Raw genomic sequence first — 20601 nt, 5'->3', positions numbered from 1 at the left:
GGGGGAGGGGGGGCTCACGCACCTGTTTGCTTTGGGGGGGGGTGGTTCTTGGGGGGGGGCGGGGGGGGGGGGGGCACTCAGATAACGGTTATTTTTTTTAATATATCCCCTTCTATTTTTTCAACTGACAAAAGCGATCTGCGGCCCCACACGGAGCCCCAACCCCCCCAAATCCCCCCCCCCCCCCCCCTTTAATTTATGCTCTGTGCAGCAGAAATCCCCACAGCTCCACTCCCCCCCCCCCCCCCATCCAAACTGGGACACAGAACCCTCCGCCGGGAGGGATGGGGGGGGGGGGTGGGAGGTGATCACCCCCCCCCCCCACCCCTTGGAGCAGGTATTTCTGAGGACCAAAAGCCAGAAAAAAGGGTTGTTGTAATACAAATATATCCTCACTGCAGCACTGTCGCACCGCATCTCTTTCTCATGTCAGTCATTAATGGCCGCCCCCCCCCCCACGGACCCCCTCCGTGGGGTCGGAGGACGCTGTGGGCACACGGGACAATAAAGGTATTGGATTTGTATGGGTGCCTCTTTCTGGGGGGAGGGGAGGGGGGGGCGGGAGAAGGGAGCCTTCAGCTTTCATTATAAGCCCTGAACTGTGAAGCCCATCTGTCCCCTCTGCGCCCATACAGCGCTCATTGGGACCCCCACACAGCCCTGCAGCCCCCCCCTGCTGTGGGATCCCTGCAGATCCCCCTTAGCATTTGCCTCAGGCCACATCTATTGCCCTTGGTGCCCCACGTGACCCCGTGTTCTCCAAGGTACCTCTCTCTTGCCACCCCTATAGGCTCAGTGGTGGCCCCAAAACAAGCGGGGGTGCCCCACGTGGATGCCCAGATCCCATTCCAGGGGCGGGCAGCACTTTGAGCCCCATATGGAGACAGGAATCTGCACAGGACCCACCCCGCGGTCCACCCCACAGCACCCCATGGCCCAAAGGGATGAGGGGGGATGCAGGACCCGAGAACAGCCACGTTTATTGGGGGGGGGGGGGGGATGGACCTGTTTTGGCCCTACAGTTTGGAGTAGGTGACGGCCTCAGGGCCCTTCTTCTCCATGGCGGCCTGCACCGACTTGAGGATGTCGTCCGTCTGCAGCATGCTCATGTTCCAGGCAGCCTGGGGGGGGGGATGGGAGCTTCGTGGGATGGGGACGAGGAGGGACGCGGGGTGGGGGGGGACGGGGGGGGCTCACCATGAAGCGCAGACTGTCGGGCACGGGGTGATCCCGCGAGTACAGCAGGTTCACCTTGGTGCCCTGCACGGCCACGGGGCTGCGGGCTGCGATGGCCACCGCCAGCTCCAGGGCGCCCTGCAGCAGAGCGGCCTTATCCGGGAAAACACGGCTGCGGGGGGGGAGGAAGAAAAGGGGCCGTGGAGATGGGGGCGCTTTGGGGACGTGGGGGGTGGGGGGCGTCCCCTGTGGGGGCGGCTCACCTCACCAAGCCGCAGCTCTGCGCCTCGGGGGCCATCATCTTGCGCGCGGTGAAGGCCAACTCGTTGACGAGGCTGCGGGGCCGGGGGGTGAGGTGGGGTCCCTCCGCGTGTGCCACCGCGTCCCCCCCCGCCTCACCCACCTTTGGCTGCCCACGATCTTGGGCAGACGCTGCAGAGTGCCCACGTCAGCCGCCAGCCCGATGTCCACCTCCTGCGGCACGGGGGGGGATGCGTGGGGACACGGGGGACAGAATGGGGGGACATGGGAAGTGGCATGGGAACACGGGGACGGGAAAGAAGGCACGCCGAAGGGGCCTTGGGACAATCATAGCTGCATTCAGGTTGGAAAAGACCTCCAAGACCTCCATCAAGCCATAACCCACGCCCCCGAGTGTCACACTGCGGCCTTCTGAGAGGCCCTGGGGACATCCCTGAAGATGAGGGGGCATCCAAGGGAACGTGGAGACCCCGGAGGAACCACGGGGAGCTCTGAGAACGTCACGGGGCCACCAGGGATGGCCGAGGGGACGCGGGGATGGCTGATGGTACCCAGGGCCACCTGAGGTCCCCCCGTGCGTACCTTCACCTGGAACCACGCGTCCTGGCTGCAGTAGCGGATGTCACAGGCACACACGAGGTCGACACCTGCAGAGAGGACCCCATGGCGCCATGAGAGGGGCCCATCGTGGCCCCCCAGCCCCCCCCCAGCCCCAATACCCCCCCCCCCCCCCCCCAAGTCCTGCCCACCTCCGCCAATGCAGGCGCCGTGCACAGCCGCAATCACAGGTTTGGGGCACTGCAGGGAACAGAGATCCCATTCCCAACCCATCACATTATCCCAAACCATTATCCCCTCCCCTGCCATCCCACCCCCATCCCCACCCCATCAGGCCCTTTCCCTCCCCCCCCCATCCCATGACCTCAATCCCAACCCAACCCCACCTTCTCCAACACGGAGAAGCTCTCCTGGTACCCGCGGATCTTCTGCTGCAGCTGCCAGGCCTTCCGGGCCGTGTCCTCACCGTTCGCCATCAGGAACTCATTGCCCATGTCAACGAGATCAATCCCTGTGCCCCCCCCCCAGGCATGGGGGCTCAGCTGCGCCCACTCCTCACCCCCAGGTGGGGCAGGGAGCCCTCCCCATTCCCCCCTCTGTATTTAAACACCCTCAATTCCTTCTGGTCTCTATGAGCCCCCCCATAACGAACCCAAATCCACCGCCAGGGGGTCCCAAAGACCCGTGGGGGCACCCAGTGGCTGCAATTCACCCCCTCAGTGGGTCCTGCAGATGTGTGGGTCCCAGACCCCCCCTCTCACCGGCTGAGAAGATGGGCCCCGCGCCTGAGATGACGACGGCGTGGCACGACGAGTCCTGGCTGATGTCCTGGAAGCACTCCACCATCTCCCTGCAGGGACAGCGCTGAGGAAGAGGCCGGAGGGGGGTGGGAGGGGGGGAGTGGGAGTCAGATTAGTCTGGGGTGGGGGTGGGGGGGTGCTGGGGGGGTACCTCCAGAAGGCGCCATTCATGGCGTTCCTCTTCTCGGGGCGGTTCAGCTCCACGTGCAGCACTCGGCCCTGCACCGGCATCACACGCAGGGTCTCAAAGCTGCGGCGCTGCGGCTCTGCTGCCCCCGATGCCATCGTGCGGGTCAACAGCCAGAATGCTGTGGGGAGGGGACGTATGGGGGGGGGAGGGGGGGGGGGGTCAGGGGATGGGGAAGTGTTGGGGGGGAGAGAGAATGGCATCTGCTGGGATGGACTGGGGAGAGTGGGATGCAGAGAGAGAGCGGAGAAAGCTGGGAGGGACTGGGGAGCATCGGGAGCTGCCGGGAAGGAACTTTGGGGCATCGTGACGCACTGAGATGGGACTGAGAAGCACTGCAGTGGGACTGAGAAGCACTGGATGTCAATGGGGACAGACAGGAACCCATCAGAGAGGGACCGATGAGGGTCTGACGGGACTGAGAGGTACTGGGAACCACGGGGGGGACCTGCAGGGCACCGCAGTCACTGGGAAGGGATGGGGGGGGGGGGAGCGTGGAAGGAGGAACCGGGAGCCACCGGGACCCCCTCAGGAAAAGGGAGAAGAGACACTGAGGGCACTGGGAAAGTGCTGGAACCGAGGGGCCGTGGCCGGGCGGCCCCTCAATGCTCAACCCGGGGACCCTGAGGGGATCGGGGGAGCTCTGGGGAGGGGACAGAAAGGTCCAGGAGGTCCCAAGGCGGGGGGGGGGCGCGGGGGGGTTCCTGCCTGGGCCGAGAGCTTCGGGAGGGCCCTGCGGTAACGGGGGTGGGAGCGGGGCCGAGGACGGGAGGACACGGGGGGACAGGGGGGTCCTGGGGCTCCCGGCCGGGCCGTGGGCAGAGCGGAGCCCGCGGGGCAGCACTCACGTCGTGTCCGCAACGCCCGCAGCCCCGCAGAGATCGCCGCCATGCGCTGCCACGGAGTCCGCCAAGGGTCGAGGTCAACAAGTGGGGAACGGAGCGCCGCCCCACCCCTCCCCACACGACCGGCCCCTCTCACGACGTGACCCACGCGGAGTGTGGTAGGGCGAAATCGGCTTCCGGTCCCGCCCCCCCGGGGGCGGAAGTGCCCTCTATCCCAGCAGAAGGCTCTCCTCTCCTCTCCTCTCCTCCGCCCCCCAAAATAAGGAGGGGCTGCACCCAATCCCCTCCATTTAACCCCAAATGGGGGCAGCTGCACCCATACGCCCCAGCCCCATTCCCCCTCTATCATCTTCCCCCAAGCATGGGGGGCTGACCCCACTGCACCCTCCCCAGCTCCATTCTCTTTCACGCCGAACGGCCGTCTACACCCACAGCCACTGTCTTTCACCCCAACATGGGGGAGGCTGCCCCACAACACCCCCCCCAGCCCCATTCTCACCGACTTTCCCCCTGAAAATGGGGGGGGGGGAAGGCACAACCCCCCGCACCCCCCACCCCTTCATGGGTTGGGGAAAGCAGCTGTTTCCAAACAGTTTATTGAAAGGCTCCGGGGGCCCAGCAGTGGGGAGGGGGGGGGAGTTTACAACACGGGGATGGGTCACACATACAATCGTTCTCCTTAAAAATGATGGGGGGGTGGGAAATAGAGGGGGGGGGCACCGCCACGGCCTCCCCTGCGGGCAGCCTCTGCGTGACTGTTCTGTTTTTTTTTTTAATAAAAAAAAAAGAAGAAAAAAAGAAAAAAAAAAACCAAAAGAGAGCAGGGTCCGGCCGGGGGGGCCCCGTGGGGGGGTAACACTTAGGAGGCGTGCTGGGCGGTGGAGAAGCAGAGCTTCAGCGTGTAGGGGTAGGGCCCATCTGCAGGGAGAAAACGGGGTTAATGGGGGATGAAAAGGGAGATTTGGGGCCGTGGGGGCGCTGCGAGGGGAGTGGGAGGGGGCGGGGGGGAAACTTACTGGGGTTCTTCATCTGGTAGTGGTTGAGGAAGCCGAGGGTCTCCAGAGCGTCGCTCTTGGACTCCCACTCCAGCAGCCCCGAGGAGCTGCGCTCACCTGCAGAGGAGTGACCCTTCCTCAGCCCGGGGGCTGCGGGCGGCCGTGCCGCCCCGTCCTGCCCACCCCGCGGGGCAGGGAGCTCCCGCGCTCCGCTCCCTGCCCACACACACTTACTCTTGCCAGAGAACACCTTGACGGAGGACGGCCGCTTCACCCCCAGCTCGTCGCAGATCTGCGGGAGAGAAAGCGAGAGGAATTGGACAAAACCCGGGGACAACCCGACCCCAAATCGGTTAAAGGCGCACAGGAAGGAAGTGAAAAATGGGGTGTACAGCCCCGAATCCAAGGAGGATACAGAAAACGGCCCCGAATCCAGACATGGGACGGCTTACCTCGTAGAAGTTCTCCTCCGTCACCTCGAGGGGCGCGTTGAAGAAGTGCAGCACGTTGCTGGGGTGCTGGATGCGGTTCTTGGCCGCCTGCTCCGGGGTGGAGAAGCGGTTGTTGCGTGACCCGCTGAAGTCTTTGTAGCTGCAGGAACCGTCCTCCAGCCCGTAGGACTGCCCCGGCATGATGGCTTGCTGCTTGGAGACGCTGCAGGGGCACAGGAGGGGGAGGGGGGGTCAGCACAGCCCCGGTGCCGCTCACGTGGCCCCCCCACCCGCACCCAGGACCCACCAGACGTTCAGCTTCTGCCCGAACATGAAGTTGTTGTTGAGGTGGGTGATGGCCCTGTCCACGGCGTACCCGTCGGCCATCTCCACCATGGCCGCCCCCGGTTTGCTCTTCATGAACTTCACCTGCCGACAGCACGCGGCGTTAGGCTGCTCCCCAGCTTTCTGCCCCACGGAGCGGGGGTGTGGAGGGGGGCTGTGGGGAGGGGGGGGGGGGGCTACCCGCCCCGCTCACCTTCTCCACGTTCCCGTAGAGGCAGAAGATGTTGAAGACGCGGTCACAGTTCATCTTGGACTGGTCCAACCCGTAAACCATCAGCACTGGGCTGTCGGCGTGGGGGCCATACTCAGGGGGCGGCGGTGGGGGCGGGGGGTGCCCATACTGGGGGCCGTAGCGGCTGGGCCCCCGGCGGTGCCCCCCGACCGGGGGTCCCATCCTCCTCCCTTCATAATGGGGCGGCGGGGGGCCGTAGCCCTCATCGTGGTAGTGCCCGTGGTATCCGCCGTGGGGTCCTCCTGGGAAGGATGGGGGGAGCACAGGGACAGAGTTGGGGATCCCGTGGGGAGGGCTGACACCTCCGCACCCCCCTCCCCCCCCCCCCCAGCACTGCAGCGTCCTACCGTACTCCGCCGGGTGGTCTCCCAGGAGCGGGGGCTGCCGCTGGCGCTTGTTGGGATTGCCGCCCGGGTCGCCTGCAGGCAGAAGGTGAAGGGGTGAGCATCGCAGGTCGGGGGCACCGGTGGCAAACGGGGCCCCTGCGAGTCCCTAACGCCTGCCCGGGGGCCTCGGGGGCTGCCCAAGGATCCCGGGGAGGTGACGTGGCTGGGACTGCTGACATCGCTCCTGATGGGCAGCGCTGCCCACCGTACCACCCCCCCCCCCAACCTCCCCCCTTTCCCCCCAGGACTGTGCTGTCCCCGTGGCACCAGGAGAGGAGCGCCTGCTGCGCGCCCCCCCCCGGCTACGGGACACCGCTGGGTTCTCTATCGAGCCATGAAAACGATTAATTATTAACATACAGAAAAGAAATAATCTATCGAAATCAAGTGGCAAGACATCTCCCCGCCCTGATACAGGCAGCAAAGCAACAGCAGTCGGGTCAGCACCCATCACAGACACGGCATCACCACGCTCATGGCACCAAACAGTTGCTCTTCTCGTCCCTCTCCGCGTGATCCGTACGGTTCATTCCATGACAAAGATGGAAAAGGGCTACTTACAGCGGGAGTGCAAAGTACAAAGTCCATTGTCATATAACAGTTCTGTATGTCTCTTACCATTGGACGCTTCAAGAGTGAGTTAGCACAGTTCTGAAAGATGGCGTCCCATCAAACATACACTGCGACCCTGCATCACATGGTTTCAGAGTCATAAACACAGGTCAAAGGCACAAAACCGCTATAATCTTTCTTTAAAAAAAAAAAAGAATAATAAAAAAAAAAAAAAGCGAAATCTTTAAAGAAAAAAACGTCTCACAGATGGGCTGTCCTCGAGGTACCACCAGAGGACATAAAGGTGTGATAAATGAGAGTGTTCCTCCGTGTTTCACTCCTGAATTGTGTGGGGCTGTAACAGAATGGTGCTTCTGGCTCTGTGTAGCTCTTTCCCGTGTGCGTGTCTCCTCTGTAATGGAAATGTGTCTCGGCCCAAAAGCGGCCCCGAGCGCCCCAGCTACGGCCTCATAGGGATCTGTGTGCCCTTGGGGTGGTTTGGTTTTGCTCTCCGCTTGGCGCTGATAATGGTGGCAGTTGAGGACTGCAGGAGAAACTGTGTGAGCAAAGAACTGCCCTCCCAAACCAAACCGTGCTGACAGCAATCCTAAGGCTGGAGGGCCTCAGCTCTACTCCGTTCTCCGTAAGAGCGCTGCTGGGCTCGTGGTGAGGACCCTCTGGGCTGTGTTTTCTAGTTCTGTGGATTCACTCTGGTTTGGTTTAAGTAAAGGTAGTGTCTGCTGTGGCATGCTGCGCCTCTTTCTCTCTGTGCTGTAGAGTCCTTGGGCCACGGTGTGGTGTTCTTGATGTAATGAGCTCAAGCTGCTGCTTGTTTCTGGATGCTGCGTGTTTTCTCCAGTGAGGTTTTTTTTCTACACTGTGTGGTGGTGTGAGGAATGTGCAGAGGCAGGTCACGGCCCATTCGGGACTTCCGCCGCAGAACGGTCCCCGGGGTTATGTGCTTGGAGCTGGGAAAGGCCACGTTACTGCACCCCCTCCCCGTTCCCAGCCGCCTGCCAGGCGAGCCCGGATGCATCTCAATAATGCACGGCCCTGCGACCGCTCTGCACATCTACGTATGTACCTTGGAGGAGGGCTCTGCCCGTGCTCTGGGGATGTCATGTAATGCCATCGCTCGCTTCAGCACTTTCAGCGCTCAAAAACCCGAGGAGGGGGAGGAAGGGGAGGGAGGAGTCGGCGCTAAAAACCCCCCCAAACCCGCCGTCAAATCCCTTCCCCTCTGATTGCAGATGCAGCAGCCGCCCCTCTGCTCAGGGATGCGGCCCCGGCTCGGTCAGTGCCGAGGGTGAGGCGCTGGGGGGGGGGGAGGGGGGCGGACTGCCCGCAGGACAAAGCAATGGCACTTTTTCCCCAAACCAACAGAGGCTCCTCGAGATTAAAAAACAACAACAACAAAAAAAAACCCATCACCTCAAAACCCCCCCGAAAGCAAAACTGAGTGTGCAGAGACTTCCCTCGCTCGCAGGGCCGCGCGCTGACGCTTCCCGACAAGCGAGACGCAGGAAGAGCCTCGAGAGAAGCCCCGGTGCTCACAGCCGGGCACTCAGCTCGGCTCAGCTCTCCCCTCACCACCGGCCCCACGGTGGCTCTGGGTGAAGGCTCAGCAGCAGAATGGCATTACATTAAGGGGAGCGCTGTGAGGGCTGTACCCGACGGCGGCGTAGGGACAAAGCACTGCAGGGAGATTACCTTGTCCGCTGAGGTTGGGGTTGGTGTAGTCCCAGGTGTCCTGGTCGTTCTTGAAAACGTTCAGGCGTGTGGGCTGCAGGCAGACAGACAGACAGACAGAGGAATGAGCGCTGGCAGCAGCGCGCTGCGGGCTGCTGTGCTGCCTGGCCGCTCACCTTAGCGTACTCAATCTTCAGCGTGCAGCACCCAGAGTAGATGTCGGCCCCGTTAAGGGACGCTTTGGCTCGCTGTGCGCTCTGCACTGAGTCAAACGTTCACGGGGTTAAGGAACAGCACTGCAAAACAAACAGCGTTTGAAAGCAGCTCTCTCTGTGTGGGAACGGGACCTGACTACGGGCAAAGCCAGAAAATAGCTGAACTGAAACAGGAGCAGCAGAACCGTGGCCATGCAGCCCCAGAGCTCCATTTGAGGTGGTTCTGAGCAACCCCAGAGCAGCAGAACAGAACGGAGGTGCTCTGAGGCACCAAAGGATATTCCACCATGGCCTGGACGCCGTTCTTCCTGAAGATAACGATCCTCTGCACGGGGCCACACGGGTTGCAGATGGTGTAGAGCACATCCTGAAAGAAAACACAGGCGAGGGGTCTGCGTGAGGCACAGCAACTGCCACCAGAACCCCAAAACGACACGCCCGCGTGGAAAAAACCCACGAGCTACACAAGCGGGGGGCAAAGGAACAGGAAAAGCAGATTGAAGAACGCTGAGATGGCACCGGGGTGAGTGAGGCCTCTCAGGACCACCCCCCCCCAACTCACCGTCGTGATCGAGTAGATGGGGTTGAGAATGGTGAAGAGCAAAACGTTGTTGACGCCGCGGGAGTCGTCGCTGTCCCCGGGGCGGGAGATCTTCTGGCTGGTGGAGTAGTTGACGAAGGCGGGGTGTCCGGCGATGTAGATTTGGTTGTCGGCTGCGTAGTTGACAGCATTGCAGGCACCCAGGATGTCCTCAAACTCCACCAAGGCCTGGCGCTTCTTGGGCATCACCACCACGTAACTGCGACAAAGGGGACGGAGCTCAGAGAGCGCCGACTGCGGGAGGAGAGCCGACCCCAACCCCGACCCCCTGGGGCTGCGCTCACCTGATGGGGCCAAACTCCTGCAGGGCCTCCACCAGGTCGGCCTCCACCACGCCGTCGATCAGCCCCCGGATGTGCACCACGGGGGACGCGGGGGTCTTGTGGGGATCGTCGTAGTTCTCCTGGGAGGGGACGGGGAGAAAAGTTGGCTCAGAACGGCGCGATCGGAGCCCAAAAAGCCGCAACGGGAGCCCAACCCCTCCCCCCCCACGTGGCCCTCCCACCCCCACAGCCGAACCTCCACAGGGACGGCGGGGCGGCTCCGCAGAGGCCCCGCTCCCCCCCCCACCGCTCCCCCCACCCCACGGACCCCCCGGGCCGTTCCTTTCTCACTCATAACCCCCCCCCCCCCCCCCACACACACACACCAGGCCCCCCCCCGCCCCGCCCCGCCCCGCTCCGCCCGACCCCTCCCCCACCATTTCCCCCTCTCACCGCTCCGCCGGCCCCGGCCCCGCCGCCCCCCCCCGGCCCTCCGGGCCCATGAGGCGGCGGCTCCGCGTTCTCCGTCTTCTGACGCTTCGGGGCTCGGCCTCCGTCGCCCCCCCCGCCGTAGTACCGCCCCGAGCCGCCCCCGCCGCCGCCGCCCGCCGCCATTTTGCCCATCTCGCCCCCGCGGCCGCTGCCCTCCGCGCTCTGCGGGCCCCGCCACCGCCGCCGCGACATGGCGCCCCGCTCCGCCGCACCGCCTCCGCCACGCCCCTATTGGGCGGGCCCCACGCCACTCAGGCGGAGCGCTCGTCCCGTTGGCTGGCCGAGATGCCGCTCCGCCGAGAGACCCGCCCTCCAAAGCGATTGGTCTTGCAGGCCTGTCGGCCCGTCGCTCGTTCGTCCGCGCTTCTGCCTGTCAGAGAGGACAACGCATCCCATTGGCCACCGCGAGCTCTGGTTCTCCCGCCCACCGAGGTGAGTGGCTAGATCAGCCATTCGTCTGGGTTTGGCCCCGCCCATCTTCTTGGTCTGCGCGGAGCTTCCGCCTTCTTCTTCAGATCCGTTCCGACTTTCCGCGGCTCCCAGAATGCGTTTCGGCAGCCCCTCGACACACGCCGCTCAACAACCCTTGCCTGTGATTGGCTCCATTCCCTCATGTCACCACCCTCCCCCAGCGAGATCAAACCTCATTTGCCAATCCTCCTGCCTGTTAACCCTATCCCCGCGCTGGGATTGGCCGCTTCTCGACGCTTTCTGATTGGCCACCCTGGGATCCCCCGCCAACAAGTTGAGGACCCTTCAGAGCCCCCCCAGAAGGGGTTGGGTCCCCGCAGGTGTCCCCCAGAGCCCACGGCGGGGGTCCAATTCCCCCACTGCCACCACTCCCCCCCATCCCCTGAGCGTCCCTGCATCCCAGCACCCCCCACCCCAAAGGGACATCACAGCAACCGCCCCATAGGGACACAGAAACAGCCATCGGGACCCCCACCCCAAAAACGCACAGATCCGGGCTATGTCTGCGCCGCTGTTTAATGTCCCCATCGCTCCTCTCACGGCTCTTTGCCGTCCCCCCTCTGTTCGCTGGAAGCTCCGCCGCTCTCAGCGCGGCCCCCCGAGCCATCGGTGCGGCCCCTCCGGGACGTGGGGTCTCCCCCTGAGGCGCTGCTCGTGTCCTCCGGGGCTGCCACGGCGTCAATGGCGGCGTGCTCCTTCCTCACCAGCTCCTGCAGCTCCTTCTGCGGGGTGGGAGAGACGGGGAGGGAGGTGAAGTGCTGTGGGTTGGAGGGGGGGGGATCCTCCCCTGAACCTCTTGCTGTATTTTGGGGTCTTACCTTCCAGCCCAGCAGCTCTGCCAGTGCCAGGCAGCCCTCATCGCAGTCCCCCAGCCAGGCCACGTCCCTGGGAGGGGGGGGGCAGAGGAATATGGGGGCACAGAGATGGGGGGAGACAAAGTACGTGGGGAAAGGGGGCATATGGGGGGGGGGAAGGTGGGGGGCAGCCCCTCAGTGACCCCCTAAAATACAAGGAAAGGCCACAGACCTCGGTTTCTCATGCACACCTCTACCTCAGCTGCAGCGCACGGGGACCCTATGTATGCCCCCACCCCTCATCCCCAGGTCCTTCTGTGCCCCCAAAGTCCCCCCAGGCCCCCCACCCCCAGCCCCTGCCTGTAGGCTTTGTCCGAGTCGAAGTCCATCCCGCAGCCGAAGCCCATGAGGGACATGAAGACATCGCTCTGGGGACAATGAAGAGGCAATGAGGCGGGGGGTGGCAATTGCCCCCCCCCTTCCAGCAACCCCCTCCCCTCACCTGCCCTGTTTTCTCCTTGTTGATGAGGAGCCTGGGGGTGCTGGCAGGGACCCTGGAGGACAAAACGGGAACAAGTGAGAGAACTGAAGACACAGAAGAGCTGATATTGGGGGAATGGGGGGGAGAGCATGCCACATTTTGGGTGGGGGCTGTGACCTGCTAACAAGGGAGGCGAAGGGCTGGACCTGCAGTGAAGTGCCCATGATGATGAGAAGATCAACCTTCTGGAAGTCCTGTGGGGACATAAGGGGTGGCAAGGAAGCAATGGTGGCCCCCCAGCCCCCTATGCGCCCCCCAACTCATCTCCATTGTGCCCCACAACCCCCCCCCCCCCCCCCCCAACCACTCACCGACTGCAGAAGACTGAAGAAGCGAGATGGAAGATTCTCACCAAAAAATACGATGTCTGGAGAAAATAGATGAAAATCATAAGGGGGGGAGAAGGGTGGATGCAATGATCCCCCCTCATCGCACCCTATATGGGAGGGGCACGGAACCACCTCCTCACCTCACCTGGCTTCACCACGCTCTGGCATTTGTCGCACTTGGGAACGAGGGAAGAGAAGATTTTCTCTGTAACAGAGGAGGGGGCAGCTCAGCAGTGGGGTGGGAGATGCACGTGGGACCCTCCCCCATCCCCCCCCCCGCTGCCATTACCCTTCACCCAGCTCAGGTCATACTGATGCCGGCAGGAGGAGCGCAGGCAGTGCGCGGTTTGGAAGGTGCCGTGAGCCTCCACCAACTCCTCGGGCTGCAGCCCCGCCACGCGCTCCAGCGTGTCGATGTTCTGCGGGGAGGGAAATTTACAGGGACAGCATTTAAGGACGTCCTCAGCCCCGGGGAGGGGGCACAACAGGGGGGCACACCTGTGTGTAGCAGCGCAGCAGCAGCCCCTTCTCCTTCAGCAGCCGCATGAAGTAGTGGCAAACGGTGGGCTGGGGGGAGGGCAATGGGTTTAGAGCAGCCAGCGGGGGGGGGGAATATGGTGTTTCCCTGAAGAACCACCTCTTACCTTCAGCTGCCCTGGGAGCAGCTCCTTAGCCAACGCAAAGAAAGGCTCTGGGTGTTGCTGGAGGAAAAGTGGTTGGGGGATCAGAGCCCGGTGGGGCGCTCAGTGCCCACTGCTGTGCAGCCCCACGTTCCCCCATACCTTGAAATAGCTGATGTCAAAGATGGCCTCGGGGTAGGGCAGTTCGTAGCGGCCCAGGTTGGCGTACAGCCCGGTTCCGGGTGAGCGGAAGTCGGGGATCCCGGCGGCTGCCCAGGGAAGAGCTCACAAATAATAGGCTCACCAATGGGATCACAAATAGGCTCACCAATGGGATCACGAATATAGGCTCACCAATGGGACCCCCACCCCTCCGCCTCTCCCCCTCCACACCCCCGGCTCCGCTCACCCGTGGAGATGCCGGCGCCCACCATGCACACCACACGGCGGCAGCGCTCGCTTTGCATGAACCGGGCGATTCCCGCCAGCGACAGCTCATCCAGAACGCGCTCCGGCGGCTCCGTGCCCAACCCCAGCGTCCGTGCCAGGAGGTTCCGCAGCAGCTCCACTGCGGGCGGCACCGGGAGGAGTCATCCGAGGGGTCCTGCAGGCCCGGCCCGGCCCCGCACCCCATACTCACTATCGGAGTCTTCCTCGGAGCCGCCCTCAGCCTCAGCGTCGGGATCAGCCCCGGGAGGGGGAGCTGCGGGGATAGGACGGGGCGTCACGGAGCGCCGGAGGGACCCTCCAGGCTCAACCCCGCCCCCGCCGTTACCGTCCGCTTCGGACATGGGAACTCCTGGAGGCACTTCCCGGGACGCCGTGGGCCGGCCGCGCTGATTGGCTGAAGACGCCAAACTTCCGGGTGTGCCCGGCAGGAGTGACTCTGATTGGCTGAAAGGCGGAAGGCGGTGATTGGCTGAAAGCGCCACACTTCCCGGTATGCCCCGCGTGGACTCTGCTGACTGGCTGAGACCGCCGCACATCCCGGCATGCTCTTCGCGGGACAGCAATGGATCTCCGCACTTCTCGGCGTGCTGCTCGGGCAGCGCTGATTGGCTGAGGGAGACCACAACTCCCATCGTCCCCTGCTCTCTCCCGGAAGTGCTTTCTGGACTACGCGTCCCGACGGGCCCTGCGCTGCTCCCCCCTCCCGGGCCGCGGGGATTTCCCGGCCCGGCGGCGCTGGGCCCGTGGTGGCGGGGCCCTGAGCGCGGCCCGGCTGATGGCGGCCGCGGGGGCCGCGCCGTCCGGCGATGCGAAGCGGGCGGAGGGAGACGAGTGGTACGACAGCGGGCTGGGCTCGTTGGGAGAGGGGCAGTTGGCGCCGCTGCCCCACAGCCCCGGTCCGGGCCCGGAGTCTCCCGAGGAGGCCCCTGCGGCGGCCCCCGAGCCCGAGGCTGAGCTGTGGCTGCGGCACGTGCTGAGCTTCGTCAGCGAGGACGGCGACACGTGAGTGAAGTAGCAGCGGAGGGGGGGGGGGGGGGGTGGAGGTGTGATTGGGGCCGCTGAGCTGAGGCCGTTCCCCCCCACCACCCGCACCCCCAACAGAGCGCTGCACCTCGCGGTCATCCACGAGCACGAGGCCTTCCTGGACTCCATCCTACAGCGCACAGCGGGCACTGCCTACATGGATCTGCAGAACGACCTCGGGCAGGTGAGGGCAGTGGCAGAGGCCTGGAGCCGTTACAGAGACCGGAGCGACCCCTGGGCTGCGGGGCAATTCTCTGGGCCGGGGGCGGGGAGTGACCCCTGGGCTGGAGCTGACCCCTGGGCTGGGTACGGCTGCCGGTGGAGGGGGGTGACCCCTTGGCTGGGGGCAGGCAGAGGAATCGTGGGCGCCCCATGAGCTGGGGGCAATCACTGGGGCCGACCCTCGATCCAAGGGCAGTTAGTGGTACCGGGGAGGCAACTCAGTGTTGGCAGCACTCAGTGGGTCAGCGGAGGCGAACCTTGGGGCCTGGGGGTGGGGGCGGTCGCTGGAGGCAACCCCTGGGCCAGGAACAACTGCTGGGGCTGATTCCTGGGCTGAGGGCAACCACCGGGGCCAGGGGGCGATCCCTGGGGCCATTCCCGACCTGACTGAGTTCCTCTCCCCCGCAGACTGCCCTGCACCTGGCTGTCATCCTGGGGCTGCCCGGCTTTGTGCGCAAGCTGCGGGCGGCGGGCGCAGGGCTGGGGCTGCAGGAGCGCGGGGGGCACACAGCCCTGCACCTCGCATGTCGGGAGGGGCAGCCCCACTGCGCCCAGCACCTCCTGGGGGGCCTCCGCTGCCCCCTCAGCGAGGAAGAGCGTGCACAGCTGGAGAGTGTCAACTATGATGGTAAGGTGGGGGTGTCCAAAGGGGGCAGTGTGGGACTGAGGCATTTGGGAGCACGGCAGGGGGAACTTGAGGGGAGAACGATGGTATTTATTCGTGGGGATATAGGAGGGATATTAAGCATACAGTAGGGGAGCATAGCGAGGAACTCAAGGGGAAACAGCAGGGGTGCCTAGAAATGAGTGAAGGACTGGGTGGGGATGAAGAATGGGGACACGCTCTGGGGTTATTGGGGATGCTATGGGGCTGCAACGTGAGGGTATGCAGTGCAGGGAGCACAGAGGATATAACAGGGATGCGGTGTTGGCATTTGGGGCACGAAGCGTGGAGATGTTGAAGGGGAACAGAGCGTGGGGAATGCAGGACACAGCGGGGCTGCAGCGCAGTATCCAGCAGGGCTCTGGCGTGGGAACACAGTGGGGTTGGGACGTGGTGGCGCTGTGATGTCCCCGTGTCCCCTTCTCCAGGTTACACCCCCTTGCACGTTGCCATTCTGCGGAAGGACGTGGAATTGGTACAGCTGCTGTTGCGTGCCGGGGCCGACTCCAACAAAGCGGTGAGCACGGGGGGAGGGGGGGGGCTAAAGGGACACTGGTGTTCCCGTGCCCCCCACCCTGACTCCCTGCCCTTCCCTGTGCCCGCAGGAGCCGAGCTGTGGCCGCAGCCCCCTGCACCTGGCGGTGGAAGCACAGAGCCCGGAGATGGCGGAGCTGCTGCTGCGGGCGGGCGCTGACCCAGCAGCGCGGGGCTATGGGGGTCGCACCCCCCTCTACAGCGCCCGGCACCGCCCCGACCCCCGGCTGCCCCAACTGCTGCGTGCCTTTGGGGCCTCTGACAGCTCCGGTGACTCCGAGGACAGTGAGGAGGACGAGGACAGCGAGGATAACAGCAGTGGTGTAAGTAGCCCCCAAACCCCCACCCAAAAACTGAGTGGCGTCTTGGGGGTCTGAGCACTGTTCCCCTCCAGGAGGAATACGACGACATTGTCATCAACAGCGGTCGCTGTGCGGACTGAGGGGACACCCCTGGACCTGCAGCCACCCCCCCCTATTTATCGGGGTCCCCTGAAGGCATGGGCTGGACTTTGGGGGGCTCTCTGTGCCCCCACTTCTTTTCTTTTTCCCTGGGTATAGCGTAGAGAATTTATATAAGTTGTTTTAAAATAAAAGGGGGGCAGTTCCCCCCTCAATTGCCCCCACCCCAAATCTGGCTCCCATAAAAGCCCCTGTTGTCACATAGCTGCCTGGAAAGGCGCGGGGATGGCAATTGCTATGGGAACGTGGGGAGGGGAGAACACAAAGATGTAGCTCTCAAAATAGAGATACAAGTGTTATTTATTTCAGGGTATCGCGAGCATTTAGGAGGGAACACGCGCCCCCCCCCCCCCCCCCCAGGCCCCTCCCAAGCTCAGGACACTCCCTGTCCCCCCCCAGGCTGGTTGGGGCCGATGTAGCGCAGTAGTGGGGCTGGGGGCCGTGTGATCACATCCTGACCAACAAAAGGCTGCAGGGCGGGGGGCACACGGACACTGCCATCCTGGTGGAAGGTGGGGGGGGGGGAAGGGAGGGAGGAAAGCATCAGTTCCCTGTGCTTCCCTCTCCCCCTTCCCCCCCCCCCCCACTCAAATCCAAATGCAGTAAAGCCCCTTCCACACACCGGCAGTTGGTTGCACTCCAGAAGGGCGATGAGCAGTCGGGGGACGGCGCAGGCGGTGCCATTCACCTGGGAAGGAATGGTAAGGGGAGGGTAGAAGAGTAAATGGTCTCACAGTGGGCCCCCCCCGCGCTCCCCCAGGGCACGGAGGGCTCAGCACCCACCGTGTGTGCGTGGTGCAGCTTCCCAGCCCCGTCACTGTACATGATATTCAGCCGCCGGCTTTGGTAATCGGTGCAGTTGGAGGTGCTAGAGATCTGGGGGGGGGGCGAGAGGCATCATAGAGACCCCCCCACAGCCATGGGGACCGCAGGTCTCAGCAAACCCGATAATGGGGAGAGAAGGGGGGGGCGCAGCCCCCTTGTAGCTGCTCTCACCTCCCCATACTTGCCCCGTCCTGGCATCCAGGCTTCGATGTCAAACTTGCGGTACGCAGGGAGCCCCAGCTCCTGTGTGGGCATGTCCAGGACGCTGCGGGGCGGGGGGCACCATTAGGACAGTGATTTGAGGGAGAGGATCCAAGCTGAGCCCCCCCCCCCCTCCACCCCAACTCACCGGTAGTGCAGCCCCAGCTCCGAGAAGATCTCCTTCTGCAGCATGAGAAACTCATCCAGCAGCATCTCGCTCTCGGCCCCACTCTCTGCCGCCGTCACCCCAAACATCTCCACCTGTGAGTACGGGGTGGTCCCGAAGCCCCCTCCCCCATCCACTGCCTTTCTGCACACCCCCCCCCCAGCCCCACCACCCCACCTTGGTGAACTGGTGCACACGATACAGTCCCCAGGGCTCTCGGCCCGTGTCGGTCTCTGCACGGTAACACGTGCTGGAGCAGACGATCCTGTGGGGGAAGGGGGGGAAGGAATGATCAGAAGTGACCCCCCAAACCCCCCCACCTCCCCCTACACATCCTATCCCCACAGTGTGCTCCTGCTGTACCTGATAGGCATGTCCTGCAGCCGCACCGCGTGGTCCATGAAGTAACCTGCAGGAGAAAAGCAGGGAGAAGTGAGGGGTCTGGACACATTTTGACCCATTCTGAACCATTTATCCCAGCTTTGCCCTGCTTTGTTCTGTTTCCTGCTATTTTTTCCCCCATTTTGGGTTAGTTTCTCCCTAATTTCATTCTTTTTTGCCCCCTTGTTCCCTCATTTTTGCCTTGATTTCCCCCCAATTTTGCCCTGTTTTTCACCTGCAATCCCCACCTCGGAGGTGCCAGCCAGGCACAGGTCCTCGAAGCGAGCCGGGTCGATGCAGTACACAGGCGATGGGGTGGTGTTGGGCTGCATCCCACAGCCCTCCTGGGGGGGGGGGGGAGGGGGGGGCACAGGGAAGTCACGTGGTGGTGAGAACAAGAGGGGTAGTGCAGGGATAGAGTGGCACTTACAAAGACAGCGCCGCGCAGCAGGTCAGGGACCGTCATGGGCAGGAAGCCCTGCAGTGCAGTGAGAGATGTAGGGGGCTGGGGGGGAGTGGGGGGGGGGGGTCCACGAGGCCCCGCAGGGTGTGAGGAGGGTCACATACCATACCTTGGGCACCAGTTTGGCCAGCACAAAGTGCACCAATGCGTGCTGCAGCAGTGCGCCTGCCCCGCACAGATAATAGGAGCGGTGACCTGAGATGTGCGACAGCCTCCTGCGGGGACAGAGCTGTCACTGGGATGGAGGTGACACTGCAGTGAGTGATCCCTGTGTTGGACGGGGGGGGTCTCACCGCTGCCGGATGATGTCCAGCTCCTCGCCCAGCTCCAGGTGTCCCTTAGGCTGGAAGTCGAATGCTGCAGGGACAGAGGGAGCCTTTCTCGCTGTGGGGACCCCCCCCCCCCCTCCTGCTTTCCACCCCCACTCCGTGCTCTCCATCCCTCCATCCCCATCCCCAGCTCGCCCCTACCTGGCTTCTCCCCCACCACCTCCAGCACGCGGGCCTGGCTCTCATCACCAACAGGCTGCAGGAGGACCGGGAGGGGGGGGTTAGTCAGGAGGTCTGCAGCATCCCCCATCCCCCCGTGTTGCCCTGCTCACCGCTGCAGGGTGGGTGCTGTTGGGCAGCTGCAGTGCATGCAGGTAGAAGCGCTCATCCAACGCCGCCTCCTCTGCCAGCAGTTCCTTCAGCTGCAGCCGCACCGCCCGGCCCCGCTCCCGCAGCGCTGTGTATTCGGGGACCTGCAGGGTGGGGGACACGAGGGCCACGTGGCACGGCCACATCGCTTCCCCAGCAATGTGAGGCCGGGGATGGGGGGGGGGGCGGAGCAACCCACCCTCCCGGGGGTCTCACCGCATGCAGCTTGTCCTTGGCGTGGGCAGTCTGTGGGGGGAGAGCGGGTGAGATGGGGGAGCCGTGGGGGGGCACAGAGTAACGCAGGTGAGGTGAGGTGGGGGGGGGCTCACCACCAGGGCGTGCACTGCCAGAGCCACCTCCTCCTTCTCGGCTTCAAGGCGAGCGATGGCGGCGCGCACCTCCTCCAGGCGGGCCCAGGTCTGCAGCTGTGGGCGGGGTCTGTCACGAAGCCTCGCCCCCAAAGCGCGCAAGGCCACGCCCCCGGCACGACAGCAGCCCCGCCCACGCCCGCAGGCCACGCCCCCTCCCTTCCCGCCCTGCTTCCCCCGCTCACGATCTCACGCAGTTCGCCCTCCCGCAGCGGTCCTTTCCTCAGCTCCAGGTCCCGCGCGGCCTGCGCCGGGTTCGTGCTCAGCGCCGCCATATCGAGCTGCGGCCGCGCGCTCAGCCCCTCCCGCACGTGCTCGTAGAGGCGGCTCCTCTCCGCCGGACCCCGCGGAGCGGCTCCGGTGCCCGCTGAGCGCCGCCCGCGTGCCGCTGCCGCCACGGCGCACCGCGCCGCCGCCAGCGCCCTGGGCGCCGCCATCTTGTACAGCCCTCCAGCAGCGAGGGCGGTCACGTGGCGGAAGTGGAGCCATTCGGCGGAAATGGAACAACGCGGCGGGAGCGGAGCCCCGCCCACCCGCAGGACCCTCCCCCAGTGACGAAGACGCTACGGAGTGCTCCGGGAACGCAGCGCTTTAATAAGCGTAGAAGCCGGGAGCGTTCGGCCGCGCTCACTTCTTTTTCTGCACGTGGGCGCAGTCGTACTTCCCCCGCACCACGGTCAGCTTCACCCCCGGCAGGTCCTGCGTGCGGCCGCCCTGCACCAGCACCACGTGGTGCTCCTGCAGGTTGTGGCCCTCGCCCGGCACGAAGCACACCACCTCCCGCCCGTTGCTCAGCCGCACCCGCACGCATTTCCTGTTGGCCGAGTTGGGCTTCTTGGGTTTGCGGATGAGGTTCCTCACCACCACCCCCTTCAGCTGCGGGCGGCCGAAGGTGGGCCCCGGCTTGGGAGGCGGCGGCTTGGGCCGGCCCTGCCGGTGCATCTGGTTCAGCGTAGCCATGGCGGCGGTCGGCGGCGCCCCGAGGACTGTAGAGATAAAGAGGGGCGGTCAGCGGCAGCGGGATGACTCACGGAGGACGGGGACGGCGGTACGCACCGCAACCGCGCAGCGAGGCTGCAGTCCTAAGTACAGCAAGGAGCGACATCCTGCGGGACGCGGCGCGGCGGGACCTGCGGGGGACGCGCGGTTACAGTTAGAGTTAGAGCTCTCCCCGCGGCACCGAGCCCCGCAGTGGCGGCTTTGCGCCTGGGCGCAATGCGCGATCGCGGCGGCAATTCACACGGCCGACATCTTACCACGCTCCTCCGCGCCGTGCGGACTTTCCGCCCCACCCGCCGCACTGTGACTGGTCAGCGCCAGCGCCAATCTCCCCCAGTCGCTCTGCGATTGGTCGAACTCTCCCACGTGCCCGCCCCTGTACGGGTGCTCGGCGGGACCAATGGCATCGGGGGGCGGGGCTTG

General features: G+C 64.4%; 6 protein-coding genes across 11 annotated transcripts; 1 reads left to right on the top strand and 5 right to left on the bottom strand.

Moving 5' to 3' along the window:
- Positions 1-965: 965 nt before the first annotated feature.
- Positions 966-3906, bottom strand: ECH1 (enoyl-CoA hydratase 1). 2 transcript variants are annotated; one of them, XM_015272501.4, is made up of 10 exons: positions 3831-3906; positions 2947-3103; positions 2757-2845; positions 2382-2506; positions 2187-2235; positions 2020-2084; positions 1580-1650; positions 1440-1511; positions 1198-1348; positions 966-1121 (listed from the first exon to the last, which is right to left on the bottom strand). In XM_015272501.4, exons 1-10 carry the CDS (start codon positions 3871-3873, stop codon positions 1017-1019), a joined length of 927 nt encoding a protein of 308 aa, XP_015127987.1. In that variant the 5' UTR covers positions 3874-3906; the 3' UTR covers positions 966-1016. The 2 variants fall into 2 exon arrangements, with proteins under 2 accessions (XP_015127987.1, XP_046761047.1); XM_046905091.1 differs by having other exon boundaries at positions 2947-3061.
- Positions 3907-4407: 501 nt separating this feature from the next.
- Positions 4408-10252, bottom strand: LOC101749377 (heterogeneous nuclear ribonucleoprotein L-like). Of its 3 annotated transcripts, none has more exons than XM_025144492.3 (13): positions 9990-10252; positions 9558-9676; positions 9235-9472; positions 8954-9039; positions 8634-8730; positions 8479-8551; positions 6178-6249; positions 5792-6072; positions 5561-5682; positions 5275-5476; positions 5057-5114; positions 4844-4972; positions 4408-4745 (listed from the first exon to the last, which is right to left on the bottom strand). In XM_025144492.3, the coding sequence occupies exons 1-13, from the start codon at positions 10218-10220 to the stop codon at positions 4687-4689; spliced, it is 1767 nt and encodes a 588-aa protein (XP_025000260.3). In that variant the 5' UTR covers positions 10221-10252; the 3' UTR covers positions 4408-4686. The 3 variants fall into 3 exon arrangements, with proteins under 3 accessions (XP_025000260.3, XP_025000261.3, XP_040511056.2); XM_025144493.3 differs by having other exon boundaries at positions 4844-4939; XM_040655122.2 differs by having other exon boundaries at positions 4844-4939; positions 5792-6249.
- A 745-nt stretch (positions 10253-10997) lies between these two features.
- SIRT2 (sirtuin 2) lies at positions 10998-13671 on the bottom strand. 2 transcript variants are annotated; one of them, NM_001397807.2, is made up of 14 exons: positions 13559-13671; positions 13424-13486; positions 13193-13351; positions 12946-13052; positions 12808-12864; positions 12662-12730; positions 12453-12582; positions 12309-12368; positions 12146-12201; positions 11952-12028; positions 11796-11847; positions 11654-11721; positions 11318-11384; positions 10998-11221 (listed from the first exon to the last, which is right to left on the bottom strand). In NM_001397807.2, the coding sequence occupies exons 1-14, from the start codon at positions 13572-13574 to the stop codon at positions 11036-11038; spliced, it is 1167 nt and encodes a 388-aa protein (NP_001384736.1). In that variant the 5' UTR covers positions 13575-13671; the 3' UTR covers positions 10998-11035. The 2 variants fall into 2 exon arrangements, with proteins under 2 accessions (NP_001384736.1, NP_001017414.2); NM_001017414.2 differs by having other exon boundaries at positions 13424-13597.
- Positions 13672-13873: 202 nt separating this feature from the next.
- NFKBIB (NFKB inhibitor beta) lies at positions 13874-16308 on the top strand. The gene is made up of 6 exons (XM_015300227.3): positions 13874-14235; positions 14335-14440; positions 14887-15106; positions 15571-15659; positions 15748-15999; positions 16071-16308. The coding sequence occupies exons 1-6, from the start codon at positions 14009-14011 to the stop codon at positions 16116-16118; spliced, it is 942 nt and encodes a 313-aa protein (XP_015155713.1). The 5' UTR covers positions 13874-14008; the 3' UTR covers positions 16119-16308.
- SARS2 (seryl-tRNA synthetase 2, mitochondrial) lies at positions 16125-19634 on the bottom strand. 2 transcript variants are annotated; one of them, XM_015300218.4, is made up of 16 exons: positions 19365-19634; positions 19141-19236; positions 19028-19057; positions 18775-18915; positions 18644-18698; positions 18467-18530; positions 18283-18388; positions 18141-18188; positions 17946-18054; positions 17693-17738; positions 17507-17594; positions 17312-17424; positions 17134-17227; positions 16921-17013; positions 16760-16825; positions 16125-16639 (listed from the first exon to the last, which is right to left on the bottom strand). In XM_015300218.4, the coding sequence occupies exons 1-16, from the start codon at positions 19614-19616 to the stop codon at positions 16511-16513; spliced, it is 1530 nt and encodes a 509-aa protein (XP_015155704.2). In that variant the 5' UTR covers positions 19617-19634; the 3' UTR covers positions 16125-16510. The 2 variants fall into 2 exon arrangements, 1 of the variants encoding a protein (XP_015155704.2); XR_001470471.4 differs by having other exon boundaries at positions 16612-16639; positions 17312-17396.
- Positions 19635-19753: 119 nt separating this feature from the next.
- MRPS12 (mitochondrial ribosomal protein S12) lies at positions 19754-20478 on the bottom strand. The gene is made up of 3 exons (XM_001233806.6): positions 20436-20478; positions 20236-20309; positions 19754-20165 (listed from the first exon to the last, which is right to left on the bottom strand). The coding sequence occupies exons 2-3, from the start codon at positions 20282-20284 to the stop codon at positions 19807-19809; spliced, it is 408 nt and encodes a 135-aa protein (XP_001233807.3). The 5' UTR covers positions 20285-20309; positions 20436-20478; the 3' UTR covers positions 19754-19806.
- Positions 20479-20601: the final 123 nt, after the last annotated feature.

The sequence above is a fragment of the Gallus gallus genome, chromosome 38 (assembly GCF_016699485.2).
Source record: "Gallus gallus isolate bGalGal1 chromosome 38, bGalGal1.mat.broiler.GRCg7b, whole genome shotgun sequence".
Classification (NCBI taxonomy): Eukaryota; Metazoa; Chordata; class Aves; order Galliformes; family Phasianidae; genus Gallus; species Gallus gallus.
Note: the sequence above shows the minus strand (reverse complement) of the source record. Positions and strands in the feature narration are given on the sequence as shown.

Bases quoted from the DNA above. Each gene is read 5' to 3' on its own strand.
- ECH1 (XM_015272501.4), bottom strand. From the start codon at position 3,873: ATGGCGGCGATCTCTGCGGGGCTGCGGGCGTTGCGGACACGAC. The intron at 2,236-2,381 runs GTGGGGTTGGGT...TGTTCCCTGCAG, and splicing joins GCTTCTCCGTGTTGGAGAAG to TGCCCCAAACCTGTGATTGC. The intron at 1,349-1,439 runs GTGAGCCGCCCC...CCCCCCCCGCAG, and splicing joins CAGAGCTGCGGCTTGGTGAG to CCGTGTTTTCCCGGATAAGG.
- LOC101749377 (XM_040655122.2), bottom strand. From the start codon at position 10,220: ATGTCGCGGCGGCGGTGGCGGGGCCCGCAGAGCGCGGAGGGCAGCGGC. The intron at 5,477-5,560 runs GTGGGTCCTGGG...GTGCCCCTGCAG, and splicing joins GGGCAGAAGCTGAACGTCTG to CGTCTCCAAGCAGCAAGCCA. The intron at 4,940-5,056 runs GTAAGTGTGTGT...ACTCCTCTGCAG, and splicing joins CAAGGTGTTCTCTGGCAAGA to GTGAGCGCAGCTCCTCGGGG.
- SIRT2 (NM_001017414.2), bottom strand. From the start codon at position 13,574: ATGTCCGAAGCGGACGGTAACGGCGGGGGCGGGGTTGAGCCTGGAGGG. The intron at 12,865-12,945 runs GTATGGGGGAAC...CTTTTCCTCCAG, and splicing joins TTGACATCAGCTATTTCAAG to CAACACCCAGAGCCTTTCTT. The intron at 12,202-12,308 runs GTGAGGTGAGGA...TATTTTCTCCAG, and splicing joins CCAGAGCGTGGTGAAGCCAG to ACATCGTATTTTTTGGTGAG.
- NFKBIB (XM_015300227.3), top strand. From the start codon at position 14,009: ATGGCGGCCGCGGGGGCCGCGCCGTCCGGCGATGCGAAGCGGGCGGAG. The intron at 14,441-14,886 runs GTGAGGGCAGTG...TCTCCCCCGCAG, and splicing joins TGCAGAACGACCTCGGGCAG to ACTGCCCTGCACCTGGCTGT. The intron at 15,107-15,570 runs GTAAGGTGGGGG...CCCCTTCTCCAG, and splicing joins GGAGAGTGTCAACTATGATG to GTTACACCCCCTTGCACGTT.
- SARS2 (XM_015300218.4), bottom strand. From the start codon at position 19,616: ATGGCGGCGCCCAGGGCGCTGGCGGCGGCGCGGTGCGCCGTGGCGGCA. The intron at 19,058-19,140 runs GTGAGCCCCCCC...CTCCCCCCACAG, and splicing joins TGGCAGTGCACGCCCTGGTG to ACTGCCCACGCCAAGGACAA. The intron at 18,189-18,282 runs GTATGGTATGTG...ACTGCACTGCAG, and splicing joins TGGCCAAACTGGTGCCCAAG to GGCTTCCTGCCCATGACGGT.
- MRPS12 (XM_001233806.6), bottom strand. From the start codon at position 20,284: ATGTCGCTCCTTGCTGTACTTAGGACTGCAGCCTCGCTGCGCGGTTGC. The intron at 20,166-20,235 runs GTGCGTACCGCC...TTATCTCTACAG, and splicing joins AGCCTCGCTGCGCGGTTGCG to TCCTCGGGGCGCCGCCGACC.